Raw genomic sequence first — 20555 nt, 5'->3', positions numbered from 1 at the left:
ATTTTTTGTTTTCCCCATCAGAAGTTCTTGGACAGATGCACTACACGATTGTGGATAACTGGCTAGCTGAAAAAGGTCACATAGACATAGTCCAGCTGGCTGGACAAAAATGCACATCGCTCTCAGCTTAGCTGAAGTAAAGCAAAATACACTGTCCTTGGCTGTTCTTGTCACACAATAACAGGAAGATTTTGGTGGGAAAAGAATGTTGCAGGTGGGAACAGAAAACTACAGAAGAGAAACTAGGGATGGGCTTGGTATTTAGGCAACTAACCAATAATGAGCTTAACTTTTGTAATATGTATGAGCTAATTATAACAAGGCATAAAAGGTGACTGTAAGGTACAATAAAGGAAGTCTGCTGATCACTCATATTGAGTGACTGTGTCTTCCCTCCGTCGCGACAAATGGCGCCCGAACAGGGACCCTAGAGAGGGCTGAACCTGCGAGCCACGGTTCGACGGAGATTCGGGTACCGGTGCTGAAAGCAGCGCAGGAGGCGGAAGGGCACAGTCCCCGCGCCCGGGAGCACCTACAGAGGGTCCCGCCGGCCACGCGTCGCCGAAGTCTCGCAAAGGCTGCAACAGCGCTGACGAAGGTATGGAGAGACAAGCGACGTATGATTCGCTCATATGCTTTTTAGAAAAGCGGAGCGTTCAGGACATAGATTGTAAAAAGGAATTACTCGGGTTATTAGCGTATGGGATAGCATCCGGGACCCCCGCGGCAGCGGCGAGCGGCGGCGCAGCCCGGCAGGCCCCGTCCCGGCCGCGGTTTCTCTCCGAGGCGGCACCCCCCCACACCCCCCCCCTCCGATCGGCGCCATGGCGATGCAAGCGGCCAAGCGAGCTAACATCTGGCTGCCCCCAGAGGTCAATCGGATCCTCTATATTCGGAACCTGCCGTATGAAATCACAGCGGAGGAAATGTATGATATTTTTGGGAAATACGGACCTATTCGACAACTCAGAGTTGGAAACACTCCTGAAACAAGAGGAACAGCTTAAGCTTCTCAAGGAAAATACGGAAATTGATACAAACCCACCAAAAAAGTGCTTCAGATGTCCCCTACAAGAAATGGGTTTCTGCCTTGAACTAGCAAACATCTCTGTGCTTAAAGAGAAGCCTTTTTGCCTTGATGGAGATAATTTATTCTGTATTCTGTATTTATGCTGTATTCTGAATGTGGAAATTGGTTGGGACTAGGAGGCTGGCTTGAAGGCATTTTGCAAACGGGATTATTATTTATGATCATTATTGTAATAATAGGTTTTTGATCAAAACCAGCCAAAATTATTTGTAAGCATTAGGCATATCTGAAGAGAACGCCTTTATTTGAATCAGCAGTTAAGGTGTAGTTTAGTCTGATGCTGTGGTTTTATCTGCTTCTGGTGAATTTTTGAAGTGGTGAAATCAGAGATACAAGGTATACTAAGAGTTATGAGGTAATAAGGTAATAATCTAAGTTGTCTTTTATATCTACAAGTGCAATATGCTTTTATGTAGCAGAGAGAAACTTTAACAATAATGTTGCTTGAGCGAGATGTGCATGTGACAACTTGGGAAAAGGGATATCACAACTGGAGTGCAACAGTGTTTCTACGTCTGGCAGAGTGAAATCTTTCAAGACCTGAGTTTAGACAGTCTAAAATAAGTTGTTAGTATTCAGAAAACCCATCTTAAGCCTCTTTTGCTTACATAGTGTTATGGAAGTCAACTGCTATTGTAGAGAATTAATGATTTTTTAATACATATTAACAAATACTACTATTTTAATACATATTAATACATTAATACAAAAACAATACATATTAAACAAATACTACTATTTTAATACATATTAACAAATACTACTATTTTAACTTGAGGCAGTTGAGTGAGAAATACTCACGTGTAGCATTTGAGGGAATGTCAGCATAAATCGCACTTACTTAATTAAAAATTAAAAAAAAATTGCATTTTTAATTACTGTACTCGTTAAGATTCAATGATGCCATAAGGCTAAGGCCTTTTATCACAGATTGGTTCTGAACTAAAAGGTGTGTGCACATGTAGATATGCACATTTGTGTTATTTTCCTTAATTGGCTACAAAATAATATAATTAGGTTGGGGACTAGGTCTTGGGAATTTGTCTATTATACTTCTGTTTGTTAAGGAACGTGCATAACATACAGCACCCATGTAGGCTTGGCTTGTGGCACAGTTGTCAAATTTAGCATAGGCATTCAGACAGATAAGCAACGTACTCTTCTTGTGTGTATGACCTACAAGCCATTATGGCTTAGTGTGTAAATCTGTATGTAACTATTGAAAAAAACACTTATGAATGTATATAGCTTAGAACTAATTTTTCCCCTTTGTTAATTCTTTGATATCAATGAGGTATTCTTCAGAAAATGTATGGACTGGTTGGTTGCATAAGGGCAGTTGTTATTTGGACAGAAAATTGTTAATGGTCAGGGATTTTCCACTAAAATATTTGCAAATATTCCTAGTCAGACATCAGTTTGGTTTCTTTTTGGGTTTTGAGCTTGCATTAGTCCATGTTCAGAACTTTAAAATTACCTTTGAATTTTTTAAACTTTTTATATCACTGGAACAGAAAGAGCATCTAAATTAAAGCTTCAAGCTAACTTTATTTTCCAAGTATTTCAGGAATTATACTTCTGAACTGAGATTTTATAAGTTGTCTGTGTATTTTCCTGTGTTAAAACGCTGTTATTGAAAATGGTCAACCAAGCCTATGTCGCCCAAAATAAAAACAGGGGAATTGTGGATAACTGGCTAGCTGAAAAAGGTCACATAGACATAGTCCAGCTGGCTGGACAAAAATGCACATAGCTCTCAGCTTAGCTGAAGTAAAGCAAAATACACTGTCTTTGGCTGTCCTTGTTACACAGTAACAGGAAGATTTTGGTGGGAAAAGAATGTTGCAGGTGGGAACAGAAAACTACAGAAGAGAAACTAGGGATGGGCTTGGTATTTAGGCAACTAACCAATAATGAGCTTAACTTTTGTAATATGTATGAGCTAATTATAACAAGGCATAAAAGGTGACTGTAAGGGACAATAAATGAAGTCTGCTGATCACTCATATTGAGTGACTGTGTCTTCCCTCCGTCGCGACACACGATCACAGAAAATACCCATTATTTCTATTCGTACTACAAAAGCTAATTAAACTGGTCCTCTTTTACTACAGAGGCCCAACAAAGAGAGGAGACAGCAGCATACCACAGGTAGGGATGTTACAGATCTGCTAATAAGTTGGAATTAATTAACTTAATTTGATTTTATAAAATCATTTTAATAGAAATATAGAGGAATAAGAAATATATTTTAATGAAACTAGTAGTTGCACAACAAAAGCTGCTATGAAATCCTCTATACAGCCCTGCACCAAGGCCAAAAGAATAGGTCAGGATCACCTAGTAGGAATAATTAGACAATAGACTTAAGATTCAAGATGATTGAAGATAATTGGATACAGTATTTACAGGTAGACTGGGAGAATGCATTGAAATGTCAGAATGTAGAATTAATGGGAACTGGGGAGAGTCAACTGGATCAACTTACAGTTACCTGCCAAGAAACCGTGAACTTTAGCAACAGGTAATTCCGGCAGGGGAAGATCGTGACCAACGACTCATATACCACCTACCCAAATCGTACCCCAGACCCATTTCTAGACTTTTTTAACCTTTACTGTGCAGCATCGGATTTGGGAGGAGGGTATGTTAATGATTTTTGGGAAATATTATGATTATGCATGAATATTTAATGAGTATGTATTAATAAGTTCTATATATGGTATATGATTTTGAAGCTTGGTGTGCGTTGATCGTGAGAGGACTCACTCTCGCACCCAGCCGTTAATAAAGAAGTGTCTGCTTGCCTGCATCACATTGGTGTTGGTAAGTTCTTCATTCCAAGATTTCGGTAACAGGGAGGCACAGTATGTGAAGGGAAAAACAATGACCACATCACCTGTCAACATTTCCATGAAGTATATGTCAATCTCATAGAACTACAGTCAAGAAATACTGCTGGAGTTTAGGTAAGCACAGAATTTAGTATTTATTTACTGAAAAAAACTCATGCTAGCAGATCCATACCCCAAGGACCTGCAGTGACTCTTTATCACATCCTTGCAAGCTGCTACTTGTGTTTTAACACTGCAGTTTATTTACTGTTTTGCTGGGCAAGAATGTTTGTAAATCCCGTGTGCACACCCCACACAGCTGTGAACACCCCTGCACCCTGTTCATTTTCTGTCTGCACTCAGCAAAACAGCACATAAAGTACTACAGATGGTGCGGCCTTGCAAGTCTTAAGGGAGCAGCCATGTTTGTGAAGTACCCATAGTCCAGCACACCATGAGTTCACAAAACGCACCCGCACCCAGGGTATGCCATACAGAAGTGGCACCAGGGAACAGCACACATTTAATTTAAACGGGAGGCTTTACGGAGAGGCTGGAAGAGGCTCTCGTCCGCTGCCCGACACCAGCAATTCCCTTGACAGCCCGGACTGCAGCCGCTCGCGCCGCCAGGGCTGCGCCAAGCCGATCGCGACAAGGGTACGACACAGGTACGATACGCACCCTGCACGGCCGCCTCACAGCCACAACCCCCTCACCCGCCCCCGCCCCTTCGCGTACAGTCTGGAAACTGCTGGAACCGCCCGGCCCCGGCGGCGGTCAGCCAATCACCGCGGCCCTGCGCCTCACGCGCCCCGCGCCGCCGCTGCGCGCGCGCCCCCACCCGCCTACCTCCCAACCGTCACTCCCTTACGTAATACCCCGCCGGCGCGTTCCAGGGATTGGTGGAACAGCGAGCGTTCGAGTCACGCGGCGGTTCGGCGGGCGTGGCGGCGCGGTACGCTATTGGCTGGCCCGGCAACACCAATCACAGTTAAGCTCTTAGATTCAAACGGAGCGGGGCGCGGAAGCGAGTGCTCAGTTTGTGGGGTTGTCTGTGAAGAGGGCTGAGCAGGCTGCTGCTGCCGCCTTCGCCGCCTCTAGTTATGGCGAACAAGCAGATCTACTATTCCGACAAGTACTTTGACGAGCAGTACGAGTACCGGTATGAGGCTGTGCCTGAGCGCGGGAGGGCCGGCAAGAAGGCATGAGAAAGGGGGCTCCTTGGTGGCCCTGTCGGAGGGGGGTGGCTTGGGCCGGCACCTCTCCCGGGGTTTGTGCGATGCCCTCAGGGAGTAAGTTCCGCCGGCGGCGGCAGCGAGCGTGGCTCTGGCCTCTGGGGGGGGCAGAGGGGCGTAAAGCCTGCGGGGAAGAGCCGTGCCTCGCTTCTTCACGTAGCTTCCGACCATCTGGGCGTGGGGGTGCTTTGGAATGCTGGTCTCGGCTGGCCCTTCTAGAGTGGTTGTTCGGCGAGCGAGCAACGCAAGACCAAGCCAGCCGGAGGGCGCTGAAGGCTCCCCGCTCCGGTGGAGGCGGAGCGGCCGTGGCAGAGCTGGGCTCGGGCAGGGTCTGCCGGCGGGGAGCGCTCGGCCCCTGCTGACGAGACCCGGGTGGCGACCGCCAGGGGACGCGTGGGGAGTGCCAGCCCATCAGCCTCGCTGGTGGCGCTAGCTGCGCGGGCCGGCGGGGTGCGGCCTCGGGAGGGGGTGCGTTGTGCCGCCTAAGCTGTCTGGGGCCCCGCTGACCCGCTCGCTTAGATGCCATCATTTCCTCTGTTTAGAGATCAAAGTGTCCTTCTTACGATCGCGAAACCAAGACTGAATGCTCCACTTTCTGTTAAGTGATAAAGTAACTTGCGAATATGGAGAGCAGGCTGTATGTTTCTCCTCAGCTGACAGACCAGGCTCTGAAGTGGTGATAGTGCCCTGTCTTTCCAAACCAGCAATGTAATTTCTTCCAGGAAGTAGGCTGTTTCAATATATGTTGCATTACAGATGTGATCTTTAGTAGACAAAGTGGTTTTAGAACTGGATTCTGGGACAGATGCTTCATAATCAAAGTAGTGGTACCACTCAGCACCCTAGGCTGCTTTATAGTGAACGTGGGTATTCATAACTGAATGTGCTTACTGTCTTTCAGTGTAGGTCTATGCATGTAATGTGTGTTTAATAATTAAACCTCTATAGACATGTGATGCTGCCAAGAGAACTTTCAAAACAAGTGCCAAAATCCCATCTGATGTCTGAAGAAGAGTGGAGACAACTTGGTATTCAGCAAAGTTTTGGTTGGGTTCACTATATGATCCACGAGCCAGGTAAGTACATCTGAACAGTATTAGGTGAACAAGAGAGTCTAAAATATCAACTGCCTGATGCTCAACTGAAATGTTTAGTGCATAATTTGCTCCTGTGGAATCCAGATGGAATTCACTACTGAATGTTTACATTACTCTCTATCCCCTTGTTACTTTAGCCATTTGTCAACGCAGGCAAAAAACCAGCCTTTCTTTTAAACCATCACCTCTCTCAGACACCATGTGTATCAGTGAACAAACCAGAAACACTTCCTACCTCTGCCTATAGAAATAGACTTCATGTAAGCTCTTTAATGTGTCTCGGTGACTGAACCAAACTTTACATGCAGTGTATTTTTAAATCATAAAGCTGACATACCTGCTTTTTGTACAGAAACTTACTAGATGCTTTTGTAGATGAGGTTCTGTATTAATGCTCTGCAAAGTTTACAGTATATTTTGAACTGTAGTTATGCAGCCTACATAAAAGCAGCACTTAAAACCAGTCTTTCAATTGATGGAGCGTGTAGCCCTCAAACTCCTACCAACTTAGATGTACTGAAAACAGCCATTCAATGTAACTTAGAATTGACAAGGCTGACTAAAAGTTAGTGGTGAGAGATGAATTGCAGCGGCATGGAATTCCAAGCTTGTGAAGAAATCAGTATAACTTACCACTGTTAACTTTGATACTTTTGGAGGAGTTGACAAGTCAGATCAATAAGCTGGCTGTATTGTTAGCTAACAAGCAGCTTTTGTTGATGCTTGACACTATGTACCTAACAAGGACAGCATGAGTACTTTCAGTAACAAAGCTCATCAAATAGACTAATGTAGAGGGGCAGTTAGTACCAAAACTAACTAAAAGTACTGTATTTTCCCCAGTATTTCCCTCCTGTAAGTATTTTAAGTTTGATACTGCCAACATTTGGTATAAAACTTTCAAAAAGTACCTCTTTGACTGTTGTAAGGTTACTGCAAAGTTGGTCTGTTAATATTACACATGGGGCCATATTTGTGGAGTTAACCTGTTTATTACTTGACAGCAATCTTTAACTACTGTTCAAGATTTTTTAAATGGAAGAAACTCCTGTAATCAGGATTTAGGGGACAGACTGACCCATTGTTCCATTTTATTTCCACAGAACCGCATATTCTTCTCTTCAGAAGACCTCTTCCAAAGAATGAGCAGAAATGAATACCTGGTTATCAATCTTCTAAATCTTCTGGAACTGTATATGAGTGTATATATCTTGGTAGTATTCAGTAAATATTTTGAAATGTACAAATCATACATCCATATCTGTACATGAGCTGTATTATTCACAGCAACAAAGCTCAGTCAAATGCAATTCAAAGTAGGCTGCTATGGTGTTTGAAGACTGTTGAAACTCTTCCTTCACTGTTAACATTAGTGCTTACTTAAGTCTTCACTGAATTTTCTTCTATTAAAGCAGTGCATGTTCTGACTAATGTGACCTGTTAACTGTTCAGTACCATTTGCACTTTTCTGCATGTTCAAATTGGTGACTCACCTGTTCAGTAATAGGCACAAAGAAATAAAGTTTCTTTTCATGTCTTAGAAAACTCAGTGCCTAGAGTTCTAATTCACCTGACAAAACAAATAGTTCAACTTTTAACAGTATGTACTTGGGGGGGGGGGATTAACTGGGTGAACCTATTTTGTTTTCCCTGGAAGAATTATTTTGCCCTACACGCCAAAGTTCCTAGCCCTTATCTGAATGGGGGACAGCAAGCACTCTGGAAAGGAAGCTGGTGGTGGTAAGGTAATACTCAGACTAGCTTCTCACATGCTTAAATTACTAGCCTGTTGGTGTTTGGGGGTGTCTTACCCCTTTGAGTGGGGATCTCCAAGTGCCAGGCAGGCACCTTAATTAGAAAAGCCATCGGTAACAATCTTACTGACTTGTGCTGAAACCATGCTTTTTCCCTCCTGGGCTTTAGCACCGGATTCCTGGGTGCTGTCTTGTGATCCTGAAAAATCTGTATGCTGATCTGTTGCCTGTGAGCGCAACACCTTTGTGCCCCTCTGCCCTGCTCTTGGGAGGGAACGAAGATCGGCTGCACCTCGCAGCAGGGAGGGTCAGGCCCCAGGGCCTGTCTGTACCTGTTGCCTCAGCCGCCCTGCCGGGACGGGGCTGCTCCTCGCGGGTGCCCCCCGCTCACAACTGCAGCTCGCCGGACTCAGCCTCGAACGCCCGCTGTGCTCAGCGTGGCCCCGGGCCCCGCCGGCGGGCGGCTCCGCGGCTGCCTGGCCCGGGGGGGGCGGGGCGGTGGCACCCCCCGGCGGTGACGTCATCGCGGCGCGCCTCTGGCCCTGGCCCGGGCTGGCGGCGAAGCGGCCGCGCTGGGGGCGGCGGGGCGGGGGCCACGGCCCGCCCACGCCATGGCGGCGGAGAGACGGCCGGGCGCGGGCCGAGGCGGCGAGGTAAGGGCGGCGGCGGCGGCGGCTCCTCCCACGCCCCTGCGCCCTCCCCGGCCTTTCCCGGCCTGCTGCGTAACTGGGGTTGTGGAGCCTCCGCTTGCGCCCGTTGTGGGAGAGATGGGCGGCCTGCCTCGTCCCCGGGGCCCGCGGCGAGCTGTCTCCCTCTCGCCTGGCGGCCGGGCTGGCAGAGGCCGCGGTAAGTCGGCGCAGGGTCGGCGCCGCCGCACCGAGCGCTCGGTCGGCCCGCGGGCCCCCGCCGCGGCAGGGCGGGTGGCTCGCACGGTGCCTCGGGTCGGCCTTTGGCTCGGGGCAGGGGCGGGCGGAGGGACGGCTGAGGCGGGTGCGCAGCCAGCCGCTCCCCGCCGCTTGGCTGCGGGAGCCCCACGCGTTACCTCGGCGAGCTTGGGTATGAAAACCGCTTCTCGCTCAGAGCTCCTGCTGCGAGGGCAGGTAGGCGTCCCGCTGGCTTTGAGTATGGTGCACAGATCCCAGCCAGGAACAACGCCGTTGCGTTGCACGAGGACTTACTGGCCAGGCTCGGGGTCTCTAAAGTTGGCGATTAGCCTGCAGTCACAGTCGCTTTCAGTGACACACGTCGTGGTGACGCAATGATTGTTGAATAATGCTTTAGTTACCTCCCAAGCTCATGCTTTTCATATGGTGTGCTTCACTGTGCCAATTTCGCGGTTTATTTGTCGCAGTTACAGTGTACGTTCACTGTATATTTCGGATCTGCTGGGTAAATTCAGAAAGCGAAGAGTTAGTTATTTGTAATTTGCTCTAGGCTATTGGAGCCCTTTAAACGTTTATGATACAAGGGACTGCTGAGCCGCTAGATCAGGGGTCCTCAAACTACGGCCGGCGGGCCGGGTACGGCCCCCCAGGGTCCTCAGTCCGGCCCCCGGTATTTACAGACCCCCCCGCCCCCCCCCCCGCCAGGGGCTGGGGGGGAAACCAAGCAGCCACAGATGGCTGCCTGCCACTGCATCCGCGCCGGCCCCCTGGTTAAAAAGTTTGAGGACCCCTGTACTAGAGGATGCAGGGAATCCAGCTCATATTGTCAAGCACTGAAATTGCTGTTCAAATATTTCTAAAGGCTTTGTGTGTTACTCAGTTATTGAAATCGGCTTTGACAAGTGAAAAAATCCCAGTTTTCATTAATTGCGTCAGTTACCGCAAAATACACAATCACCTATAGAAATGACTTCTGGCATGTATTAGGGTGACTAAAGCTGTATAACATATAATATGGCAGTAAATACTTTGAATGTCATTTCAGTGTCCTTCCATATATACATATCCAGTTTAAGCTGATGGTAATTCAGAACAAATGGAAAATTTGTCTTCAGTATATTTGTGTTGTGCCAGTAATGAGAAGGCTATATGATTAAGTATTCATTTCAGACGGGTGCCATAAAATACAAATGTACACAAAGCCATTATTGTTACATACTTCCAGAGTTTTATTTTACAGTAGTGCTAGTATATTTATGAGTTTTAGCTTATGCCATTCAACTCTAAATTAAGAATTCATATATTAGTGTTTACTGCATCTTGTGTTAAGCAGGCCTCTGCCCTTTCCATAGCTGACCTTTGTATTTACTTATAAATGTGGGTATTGAAGGAAATAACGTTCCAGAACAGTCACATTTCTCTTAGAATCCTTGGGTTTGTTTTTCCCTCTTCCTCTGTTTCCTTTTGGTGAGCTTTATTGCTTTGCATGTTTTGTTAGAAGAGAGCAAACTGACACTTTCCTATAAAGACAGTTAAGCTCACAAGGATGAGTATTTTTCACTTACAACATTAATCTCCAAATGCATGTAGCCAAAAAACGTTTTGTTTCTTAGGGCATCAAGTTGTCAGCAGAGGTCAAACCATTTGTCCCAAAGCATGCGGCGGTAACTGTGGCATGGTCAGAACCATCAGAGGCATGTGTTTTTCCTAGGTACTTAACTACATGCTACCCATTTGTTCAGGAACCATCTTTGGATAAGTATGTCTATTTTCTGAATCTTGTTTCTTGGGGTTTTCAGCCTTCCAGTTTCAGACACTGAATACTCTTACAAAGTCAAAACTCTGATGCATTAATATTCTAGCCATAGAAGTGTTTGTGCATTGCCTTCATGGTTTAGGTTTTTGCATTTTTGTTCTTTGGGCCTAGGTCTGGTACCTTGTCTAGCACTCTTGAGGGTTTGTATTGTTACAGAGCATTAAGGAGGATTTCTTGGTCTGTAATGATGGGTCTGTCTCCGTGCTTTGGAAGGAGATGAATACAGTCCTTGGGTGAAAGAATGGTTGTGTATTAAAACAAGGCTGGCATAAATATATAAAAGGAAGAGAAAGATCCTCTAAGAAGGTTTCTTATACTGTAAAACATTTAATTGATATGTGGGACGACTCCTGAATCCCCTCTCCACAACCCATGCATCCCCAGAAAGGCAGTTTTAGTAAGAATGCTACAGGTTTATAGAAGTTTTATTCTAATAAGGCCTGAAAGAAAAGACATTCACGGTAGACTTACAGAAGAAAGTATTGTTAACCCCAGAGCAAGCCAGAAAAAAACTTACATGGGACTGCAATAATTGAGAGTCTTGTAAGAATCTTGTGATGTAACGTAGTTCTCTAGTGGCTTCTCAGACACTCTAAGTATTAGATTAATTTTACAACTACTGTGAAGTTATTGCTGTGTCCTGACAAGTTCAGTTGGAGAGCCGTAGTCAACAAACTCATTGTAGGCCTTCACTTCATCCTACAGGAAATCTCAGTATTTTGATTTTTAATAGCAATTGAACATTGAGGTGAGTACAGCCTGATCTGTGCATTAGAAAAAACACAGCATTAACTTTAAAAAAAACCCCAGCAGACAGCAGCAATATTCTGATGCATATTTTGCCTTCTTGGGACTGAGGCATAGTTATTTTTTTTTACTCTTAATTTGTTACTTTTCTTCTCTGTGTAGACTTATGATTGTAAGAGTTCTTTTGTATAGTCTATCAGAATTGCAACAGACAATAAGAAATGTGTTATCTGAAGTGTCTTGTTGTGATGGAAAAGTTTCTCTGTTTTTCATTACCTACCCAAGATTCAGAGGTTGCCCACTTCATGGCAAACAGTTTTAAATACTAAATGCAACTTCCTTAAACTGGGAAATTTACTTTCTCCCCTATCAAATTTGAATATCAGTGTGTAGTTTCTGTACAAAGTGTAGGGGGAGACTGGAAGCAAACTTTGAGTATACATTTGAAGGAAAAAGGCACGCCCCAGGCATGTCATGTTTTTGTAAACCGTGATGGTTAAATGCAGGTCAGTTAATGATTATCTTAATTTTCTATTGTATTTCATACATGTGTTATACCCCATAAGATGCTACACTCCTGCTTTGTTATTATGGCATTTTAAGATGGGTTTTAATGTTTGTATTTTTGTAGTCAAGTATGTAATGCATGTCCTGTAGTTATACTGTGCTTTTGGTTTGTTTCACAAGAAAAAGCCTACAGAAAAGAAATACGAAGAACACTGACAAACCTTAAACAGAAATGAGAGCTGTAACTGCAAAGCAGACTAGCTTTGGAACTTGGGAACAGATAACATCTGGGTTTTAAAATATTTGCTAAACTACATGCTTTCCCCAAACAAAATTAATTATTTTTAAAGCTGTCTACAGCAGTGGGTGTATACTTAACTGAAGTAACAGGGAACAGTTTTCTTCTGAAATACAGCTTTCTTGTTAAACAAATTCTTCAGCCAAAGACTGGTATGTTTATCTAGGCAACATGTATATGCTGAAGATTTGCCCCAGGATGACTTTTCATCTCTTTCTCAATGTGCATCACGTAGTGTTTTGGGAGACCCTGCCTTCCGTGAATACTCCAGCTGCTCTTACTCATCTGATGTTGTTGCAAATGTATATCCAGTAGCTGGCTCACAATATCATTCTAACAACTCAACACAAAATAATGGTTCAGGAATAGTCAGTGAATCTGCTGAGCAAACATATCCGATCAGACGAGAAAGTAAGACTGTTTCAAAGGTGAGCAAATACATGCTTTTTAAAAATTAAATTAAATTCTTATTTCTAAATGTTCTAAATGTTCATTTTTTGAAGTGAATAATCACGCTCTGTTATTGTCATGATAATGGATGGCGTTTAAAGAGGATGATAGTAATATGCCCAACTTCAGAGTTCAAAAAAGTCCATGGATTTCTACAGTTCAGATGACAGTTTTTCAGTTATTGTTTTTGGAATATGAGGGGAATTTTATTCTTTCTTCTCAAAGAACAGTGAGGGTTGGAGGGAGCGGGAAAGACCATTTGTGAACAATGCTTTCCTGTTTGGGCTTGGGGGAAGGTGGGGAAGGTCTTTTTTTGAGCCCAGTGGCAGCTTTCATGAACTTGAGTTGAGAGACCTGGTAGCTGTCATCAGTTGTGTGGCTGATAAGTGATGAGACCACATCTGTCATTGAAGAATTTCCAAGATGTGCTACAGGTAAGAAGACAGTCCACAAGAGAACAGGAATTTGTGTTGGTATTGAGAGGGAAGAAAAAGTTCATGTTAGAAACATTGTCATTCAGTCAAAAGTAAAACAGATGTTCAGTAAACATTTGTCATTTTTTGTGTGTGCTTTTTTGGACATAAATTTCCTGAAACTTGGATAATACTTTCAAACAAAAAGATAGACAAACTCCTCAAGATGTAAAAATCAGGGGGGAAAAAAAAATCGAATTTATTACTAACCCATTTCCCTCCCTGGTTGACATTGTGTCTCTTGGATCTGTAAGGCTGCTGTTGTTTCCAACAGGTTCAAGTAATCTGTTCTCCAGTCACATCCTGGTGGACTGTACTTCCTAGGCAGAGACCTGGCAACTTCACTGTGGTCAGGCCTGTGTAGAGGAAGTTGTAAGATCAGGCCCCAAGTATGCATTACTAGACATAAAATAGAGAAAAATTAAACACTGAAACTGTCTGGGGACGTGATTAGCTCAGCATCACACAGGTGATGTCATATGAAGAAACTGAAGTTTGGCTTCCAGGAGGAGTTCTGTGATTTTTGTAGGGGCTTGGGCTGAGCTGTGGAATGTTTCACAGTCTTTCTATCGTTGTTCCTGTCATTTATTTTTTTGTGAGCTTGGAGATGAAGGCTTGATCTTTGCAGCTTTGCATCAATGTGATCGCATTTCCTGTAGCTTCAGCAATTTAGCTTTGAAGGTCAGGAATTGCCTTGTCCTGCCACCCAAGAAAATAATGTTGCTGCCAGATGTGCTCTGAATTTAGCCAGCATCCTGTAATCAGAAAAAGTTAAGCTACTTACATAGGTTGATACTTGCATAGATGCAGGCTTAGTGCTTGTTCCTTGCCTGCCATACTGATTCCTGAGCTCAGTTCTGCCATACTATGTTTCTTGTGAGAATTACAGGGATTTCTGGATTTTACAGTATAGATGAATGTTTCCTTTACTGGAATCATATAGGTGTATCTTTTCTAATTACTTTCTGTCTGCTCCAAGTGTTTTGGATGTTGTGACATCAGTCTTGCCTGGCTTTGCCCATAGTATGTTGTTTAGTCAAAGGATTGAATCCTTTTAAGATTTTAGCCCTGTTCTAGAAGAAACTCAGCTTTAGAAAATCAGACTGGGTGATTTTAGATCAAACAACTTTAAACTATTGGAAATGCTGTGATTGATGTGATCTTAAAAGTACAGTTGTCTAGGAATGTATGGAGTAGTCCCTTTTGCATGAGCTATAGTATACACTAAAAATGGCACAGCTAACAAGGTAGATAAAATCAAGTAACACGTTTCTAACTGGCTGTTCCTCTTTGTTTAGTTATTCATGGTTATGGTAAAGTGTTTATGTTTCACTAACTTGGTGGCCGCGCTCCAGATGCAGAGGTATTTAACAGTAACTCAAGGCAAACTTGATGCCTTTACAACGTTCAAGTAAAATCAACTAAATATGTCACAAATTCTTGCAGCAGAGGAGATCAAAAGAGAGTGAGAAAAAATTAGACAAGAAAAGGCAGGATGGAGATGACGCTTCTGTCAGAATTGTGAACAGGACTTCATTCCAGACCTCCACATGCAGCAGAGATTCCATGAAGCCAGGTACAAATGTGTTTGGTTAGAAATACATGGAATAGATGTAAAATGGCCAACTCTGCTGTAGCCTTCAGTTTCTGACCATGTTTCTAAATCTAGAATAATTGAGGAACAGGATTTCTTTCCTGTGTGACTTTTTGGCACGGGATGGGGAACTACGCCTTTTTGCAGATTGAACAAATTCTTGTAAACTGATACAAAAAAAATCCTAAGCAAGCATCTGAATTTACAGTTGCTTGCAGAGTCGGTGTTGTGTATACACGTCGTTTATAATTGCTAGGTTGCTTTTTTTAATGAGAGTTATGTGTAGCAGTAATTCTTGTGACAATTACTGTAGTGATGTCAATTAGTGTACTATAAAACATAACCTGGAAATGATTACAAGCAACATTAATTATTCACATGCTTTATTCAGACAGGTTCAATAAAACTACAAACGAGAAGTCAACTCAAAGTCCAAAAACAGAGTCTCTTCCTGCACCTGTGTGTGAAGCTACCATTCTGGATTTCCACAAGTCACAGAGTCTGGGACGCAGTGACATACTGAATGGGCAGCATAAAAGTGGAGCAGTATGTTCAGCAGAAAGTAATATTACATGCCTTAGTCAACCACAGGTGTCTCTTTTGTTGAACACAGAGGTTAGCTGATGCTTTCATGTTGCAGAACTCAAAAACAAGTAAACAGTCTAAAGTTGAAATGTTTCTCAATGCAAGTACTTTGCATTCAGTATTGTAGTTTAAGACCTATTTAAGTACCTTGCAAGCATGGAGTTTCAGAGCTAGAGGTTTTACAGTTCTTTTTGTAGATGGTGTTGTCAATGCTTGCTGTCTCCTCTTTTACCCTTTCTCAGTATTCTTTCCTTGTCTGTGCTGCCAGTAGGTACGGGGAAAGCCAAGTATTGTTAGAATTTAGGTTGGTACTGCTATGGTTTAGACTTCTAGCTTGCTTACACAGAGCACGTATGCTCTGGTGGTTTCTTAACAACTTCTTGTTTTTTCTCTCACTTGGAAGTAATAGGTAAGCAGTCACTTACCCAATAGTTTTAACAGATTTAAAAAAGGGGGAAAAAAAGTGTGGAATACTGTACTTTATGCTAAAGGATAAAAATAAGAAACTGAATTCCAGAATGAGGAAAAAATATTAAGATGTAAGCATTTAACTTCCTTCTTCTTGATTTCCTTCTTCCCTATTTGTTAATATATACAATACTGACACATTCAGCAGTATGTTGCGTATATTGAATCAGAGTTTTCATTAGTGATTAAGGATGAATAAGCTTGAAGGATCCAAACAGCACAGTATTTCCAGTGCCTTTAAGTGGAAAACTGCCTATGCTGGAAAAAAGACCTCTCTGCTGTCACTTGAGTTTTCTTTTCGATTGCCAGTTTGAGTTTGATGATGGACTTTGTTCCAAGTGCATTAAAAACATCAACACTTTTTTCTTGTTACTTCTTGGAATCATTATTCAAATGCTTTTTTAAAATGTAAGAAGGCATCATCTTGCTTGTACAGCAGTGAAGAGGTATCTGCTTGTATTTTGTAATGCTATAGGGTTGAAACGATGGTTCCACTAAGAAAAACAACAAAAAATGTTGGACTACAAAATTCCTTGCGCCTTTATCTGTGCGCAGGTTGAGGATTTTTTAATTCATGGGGGTTTTTATGTTTAGCTCAGTTTAGGTCAGTGATTTAATCCTAGTTTTATGATACCTGACTGTATTTTACAGGAAGATACTTCTGTGGAAATCAAAGCTTCATCAAAAACTTCAGATGAAACACTAGCCAACTTAATTCACTCTTCATTTGATGGTAGAGGTAAGTGCTTCTGTCACAGAATATTTGCCTGTATTTTAACAGCTTGCATTTCATCAATTTGGCAAACTAGAGTGTTCTGAGGAGGTTTTGATGTGTAAAGTAAAAAATGAATTAAACAGCAAGCGCATTACAAAAGGCAAAAAACCAAAAACATTAAAGCTGTATGAGTTTTTCTTGCAAATGAGCTCATTCATGCTCATAAATTTAATCAGCTGATCAAAAGTGGGATTGTAGAATCATAGAATCATTTAGGTTGGAAAAGACCTTTAAGATCGTAAGAGTCCAACCACTATTAACCTAGCACTGCCATGTCTGCCACTGAACGGTGTCCCTAAGTGCCACATCTATACGTTTATATATATGTATATATAAAGGTATCTTTTAAATACCTCCAGGGTGGTGACTTAACCACTTCCTTGGGAAGCCTGTTCCAGTGCTTGACAGATCTTTCAGTGAAGAAATTTTTCCTAATATACAATATAAACCTGCCCTGGTGCAACTTGAGGCTGTTTCCTCTTGCCCCATCACTTGTTTTTTTGGAAAAGAGACTGATGCCTACCTTGCTGCAGCTTCCTGTCAGGTTGTTGTAGGGAGTGGTAAGGTCTCCCCTGAGCCTCCTTTTCTCCAGGCTAAACAACCCCAGTTGTTCCTTGAGCCACTCCTCATAAAACTTGTTCTCTAGACCCTTCACCAGCTTTGTTGCCCTTTTCTGGACACACTCCAGCATCTCAGTGTCTTTCTTGCAGTGAGGGGCCCAAACTGGATTCCAGGTGCAGCCTCACCAGTGCCAAGTACAGGAAGACGTTCACTTCCCTAGCCCTGCTGGCCGCACTATTTTGGATACAAGCCAGGATGCTGTTGGTCTCCTTGGCCACCTGGGCACACTGCTGGGTCATGTTCAGCTGGCTGTCAACCAGCACCCCCAGGTCCTTTTTCCACCAGGCAGTTTTCCAGCCACTCTTACCCAAGCCTGTAGTGTTGCATGGGGTTGTTGTGACCCAAGTGCAGGACCCGGCACATTTTGTTGAACCTCATACAACTGGCCTCGGCCCATTGATCCAGCCTGTCCAACTCCCTCTGCAGAGCCTTCCTGCCCTCAAGCAGATCAACACTCCCCCCCAGCTTGGTGTGCCTTGCAGACTTACTGAGGGTGCATTTGATCCCCTCATCCATATCATTGTAAAGATATTAAACAGAACTGGATCCCATACTGAGCCCTTCTGTGTTGTGTCATTGATGCTCAACGGCATGTGTTGCTGTAGTTGCCTCCCATGTTTTTAAAAGGAAAGTAATGTGTATTGATTATTGGAAGTCTTTTGAGTAATTTGCAGATTTTTTCAAGAATAATTGAGAGGTAAATATACAGTCTTGATAAGCAGATTTGTTTTAGTTAGCTGGTGGTCTAGAGTCTAGTGTGTACCTATACATTATTCTGTGGCATACATAATTTTAACATTAAGCAAAGGAGGATAGCTGTGGAGAACTGCAATGCTGAAATATCCCATATTTTTGTTTTACTCACACGTTGTGTGGCTGTGGGGATGCAGAAATTTTCTTTTTGTTATTTCCAGAAGTGGAAATATCAAGTGGCTAGTTTCAAGTATTTTGTGTATTTAAATTCAATTGAAATACTTGAATCTGGAATTGTGTTTAAGAAGGTTCTGTTCAGCAGGACTCTGTCACGGGGGCATTACATGCATTACGCGTTGAATTGTCCAAGTGCTCCTCACTGGATTTCTTTGTATACACAGACACGCACCAGTCTGGACAGTTTGGTCATTATTTTCCAGTGACATCAGTAAAGATTCAGAAAGGACCGGTTAATCTGCTGAAGTGCCCTGAAGGGCCCTGTAAAGATAAAGGTGTTCCAGAAAACTTAAAGTCATCTTGCCCACAGAAGCTGTGGATGCCCCATCCCTGGAAGTGTTCAAGATCAGGCTGGATGGGGCTTTGAGCCGCCTGGTGTCCCTGACCATGGCAGGGGGGTTGGAACTGGATGATCGTTGAAGTCCCTTCCAACCCAAACCATTCTATGATCTGATAATGTTTTTTTCCTTACACACTATCCTGAATTCCTGTCACCCAGAGTAAAGTAGCTGTTTGTGCTGGGTTGGCTTTGCCTGGCACCAGACTCCCACCCAGCTGTTCTCTTACTCTCCCTCTTCAGCAGGACAGGAGGAAAAGATAAGGTAAAAAAACTTATGGGTCAAGATAAGGACAGAGAGCTTGCTTACTAGTCACCCATCACGGGCAAAGCAGATGTGCCTTGGTGAAGATTAATTTGTTGCCAATTAAAAATAGGGTAGGATTGTGAGAAACAAAAAAACCCTGAAAACTCTTTCCCCCCTACTCCACTCTTCCAGAGCTCATTTTCACATTTTCGTTCCCAGCTGTTCTACCTCTTCCCTGACCAGAGCAGCACAGGGTGATGGGGGTTGCAGTCAGTTTGTTGCAGCTCCTCTCTGCTCCTCTGCAGGGCTGCAGGAACAGCCTGCTCCACCACGGTCTTCTCCAGGGGCTGCAGGGGAGCCTCTGCTCCAGCGTCTGGAGTACCTCCTCCCCCTCCTCCTTCACTGGCTTTGGTGTCTGCAGGGCTGTTTCTCTCACATTTCTTCTTATCCCTCTCTCTCAAAAACTCCTGCGCAGTGTTTTTTACCCTTTCTTAAATATGTTATCACATAGATGCCACTAGTGTCGCTGACTGGCTCAGCTGTGCCTGGCGGTGGGTCTGCTTTGGAGCCGGCTGGGGCTGGCAGTGGCCACCTTCTCACAGAAGCCACCCCTGCAACCTCCCTCCGCTACCAAAGCCTTGCTGTTGTAAACCCAATATGCTGTTTAATTGTTCAGTGAAACTTCTTCTCATTCCTAAAGAAAAATTGAGATTTTGTTCGGTATTTGTTGTGTGTTAGGAATATTTACAAAATTAATTGTGAGTTCTTTCAAAACATTGATACCTCTGAGTCGTAGTAGGTAAAATTCTTGTATACTAAGGAAGTCTTTCAGCTGATGCATATGTCTGTAAAACTGGGAGGGTTTTAGAAAGTAGAAAATACTGGTGGGACCTTTACATGAAAGCTGTATGACTGAGTTGGATAAATATTGAAGGAATTTTATATGTAAATGTAGCAGAAATGCATTATTTTAAATAAAGATAGCTTAGAAAATTAGCATGGAATTATTGTATGTAGCTATTATGCCACAGTATAGATTTCAATTAAAATTTAATTGGGCTAAATATATGTTGATAGTGCTGGATAACATAAGTAGTTACAATTCTAGAAAGGTTTCTGGAGAAATGAAATGTGTGACCCAGTGTCTTATTTCAGTCCTTCCTCAGAAGGAATATGGTTTTGCTGTGTTTTCTAATCCTTGATTTATTAATTACTGATCCTTTTTCTTTTGAATATAAGAAAAATATTTTTTGAGACATCTTTGTATATCACTTTCTGTCTCAGCAGCATTGCCTGAAACACCTGTAGATGGCTCTGCTCAGCCACCTGTGTCTTGGGCCATGGTACTTTCACAGCCCCCAAAGAAAATTGTGTCATCACCAGCATCTGAAGGTCTTTCCAGAGGCAAAGCAAAGCAGGATAGTGAAGCAAAGGTACTTGAGAATTGTCTGTTCTAAACTAATTTATGTCACTGTGTGATTGTGTGTCTTGGTATGAGTTACTGCCGTATTTTTCCTAGGCGCTGCACAGTGTCCACTTCTAATGTAGTGTTTAAGAAGTAGTATAAAGTTACTTTGTCCTTATTAGAATTTTTCTTCTCTTGTAGTGGAAAAGAATAACAAGGTGTCAAAAAGACAGTGCCACTCCAGCAACACAAACTTCCAACTTTTAGGCTGGACTTTTTTCAAATTTCTGATCCTCAGAATGAGACGTGAAACATGGAACTCTTGTCTTATTTGAGAGGATGTTTCCTACTGAAATCTCAATAGTTCAAATACGTTCTGATAACTGTGAAATGGGCTTCAAATGAAGA

General features: G+C 43.2%; 2 protein-coding genes across 19 annotated transcripts in view; both read left to right on the top strand.

The window, feature by feature from the left end:
- The first annotated feature begins 4924 nt into the window (after window positions 1–4924).
- Window positions 4925–7687, top strand: CKS2 (CDC28 protein kinase regulatory subunit 2). Its single transcript, XM_037373855.1, has 3 exons — window positions 4925–5086; window positions 6108–6235; window positions 7360–7687. Exons 1-3 carry the CDS (start codon window positions 5028–5030, stop codon window positions 7410–7412), a joined length of 240 nt encoding a protein of 79 aa, XP_037229752.1. The 5' UTR covers window positions 4925–5027; the 3' UTR covers window positions 7413–7687.
- Window positions 7688–8560: 873 nt separating this feature from the next.
- SECISBP2 (SECIS binding protein 2) overlaps window positions 8561–20555 on the top strand; it is a 27988-nt gene continuing 15993 nt past the window's right edge. For 4 of the 18 annotated variants that reach the window (XM_037374400.1, XM_037374404.1, XM_037374403.1 and 1 more), the window contains exons 1-7: window positions 8584–8663; window positions 10508–10653; window positions 12429–12690; window positions 14632–14761; window positions 15171–15394; window positions 16484–16571; window positions 20027–20175. In XM_037374400.1, the coding sequence (XP_037230297.1) occupies window positions 8622–8663; window positions 10508–10653; window positions 12429–12690; window positions 14632–14761; window positions 15171–15394; window positions 16484–16571; window positions 20027–20175 (1041 nt within the window). In that variant the 5' untranslated portion in view covers window positions 8584–8621. Of the gene's footprint in view, window positions 8664–8719; window positions 8857–10507; window positions 10654–12428; window positions 12691–12733; window positions 13147–14631; window positions 14762–15170; window positions 15395–16483; window positions 16572–20026; window positions 20176–20555 lie in introns of those variants that run through there. The other 14 variants (XM_037374399.1, XM_037374402.1, XM_037374408.1 and 11 more) reach the window with 14 other exon arrangements.

Source organism: Falco rusticolus, chromosome Z, assembly GCF_015220075.1.
Source record: "Falco rusticolus isolate bFalRus1 chromosome Z, bFalRus1.pri, whole genome shotgun sequence".
NCBI lineage: Eukaryota > Metazoa > Chordata > Aves > Falconiformes > Falconidae > Falco > Falco rusticolus.
The sequence above is the reverse complement of the archived record's forward strand: the minus strand, read 5'-3'. Positions and strand labels throughout refer to the sequence as shown.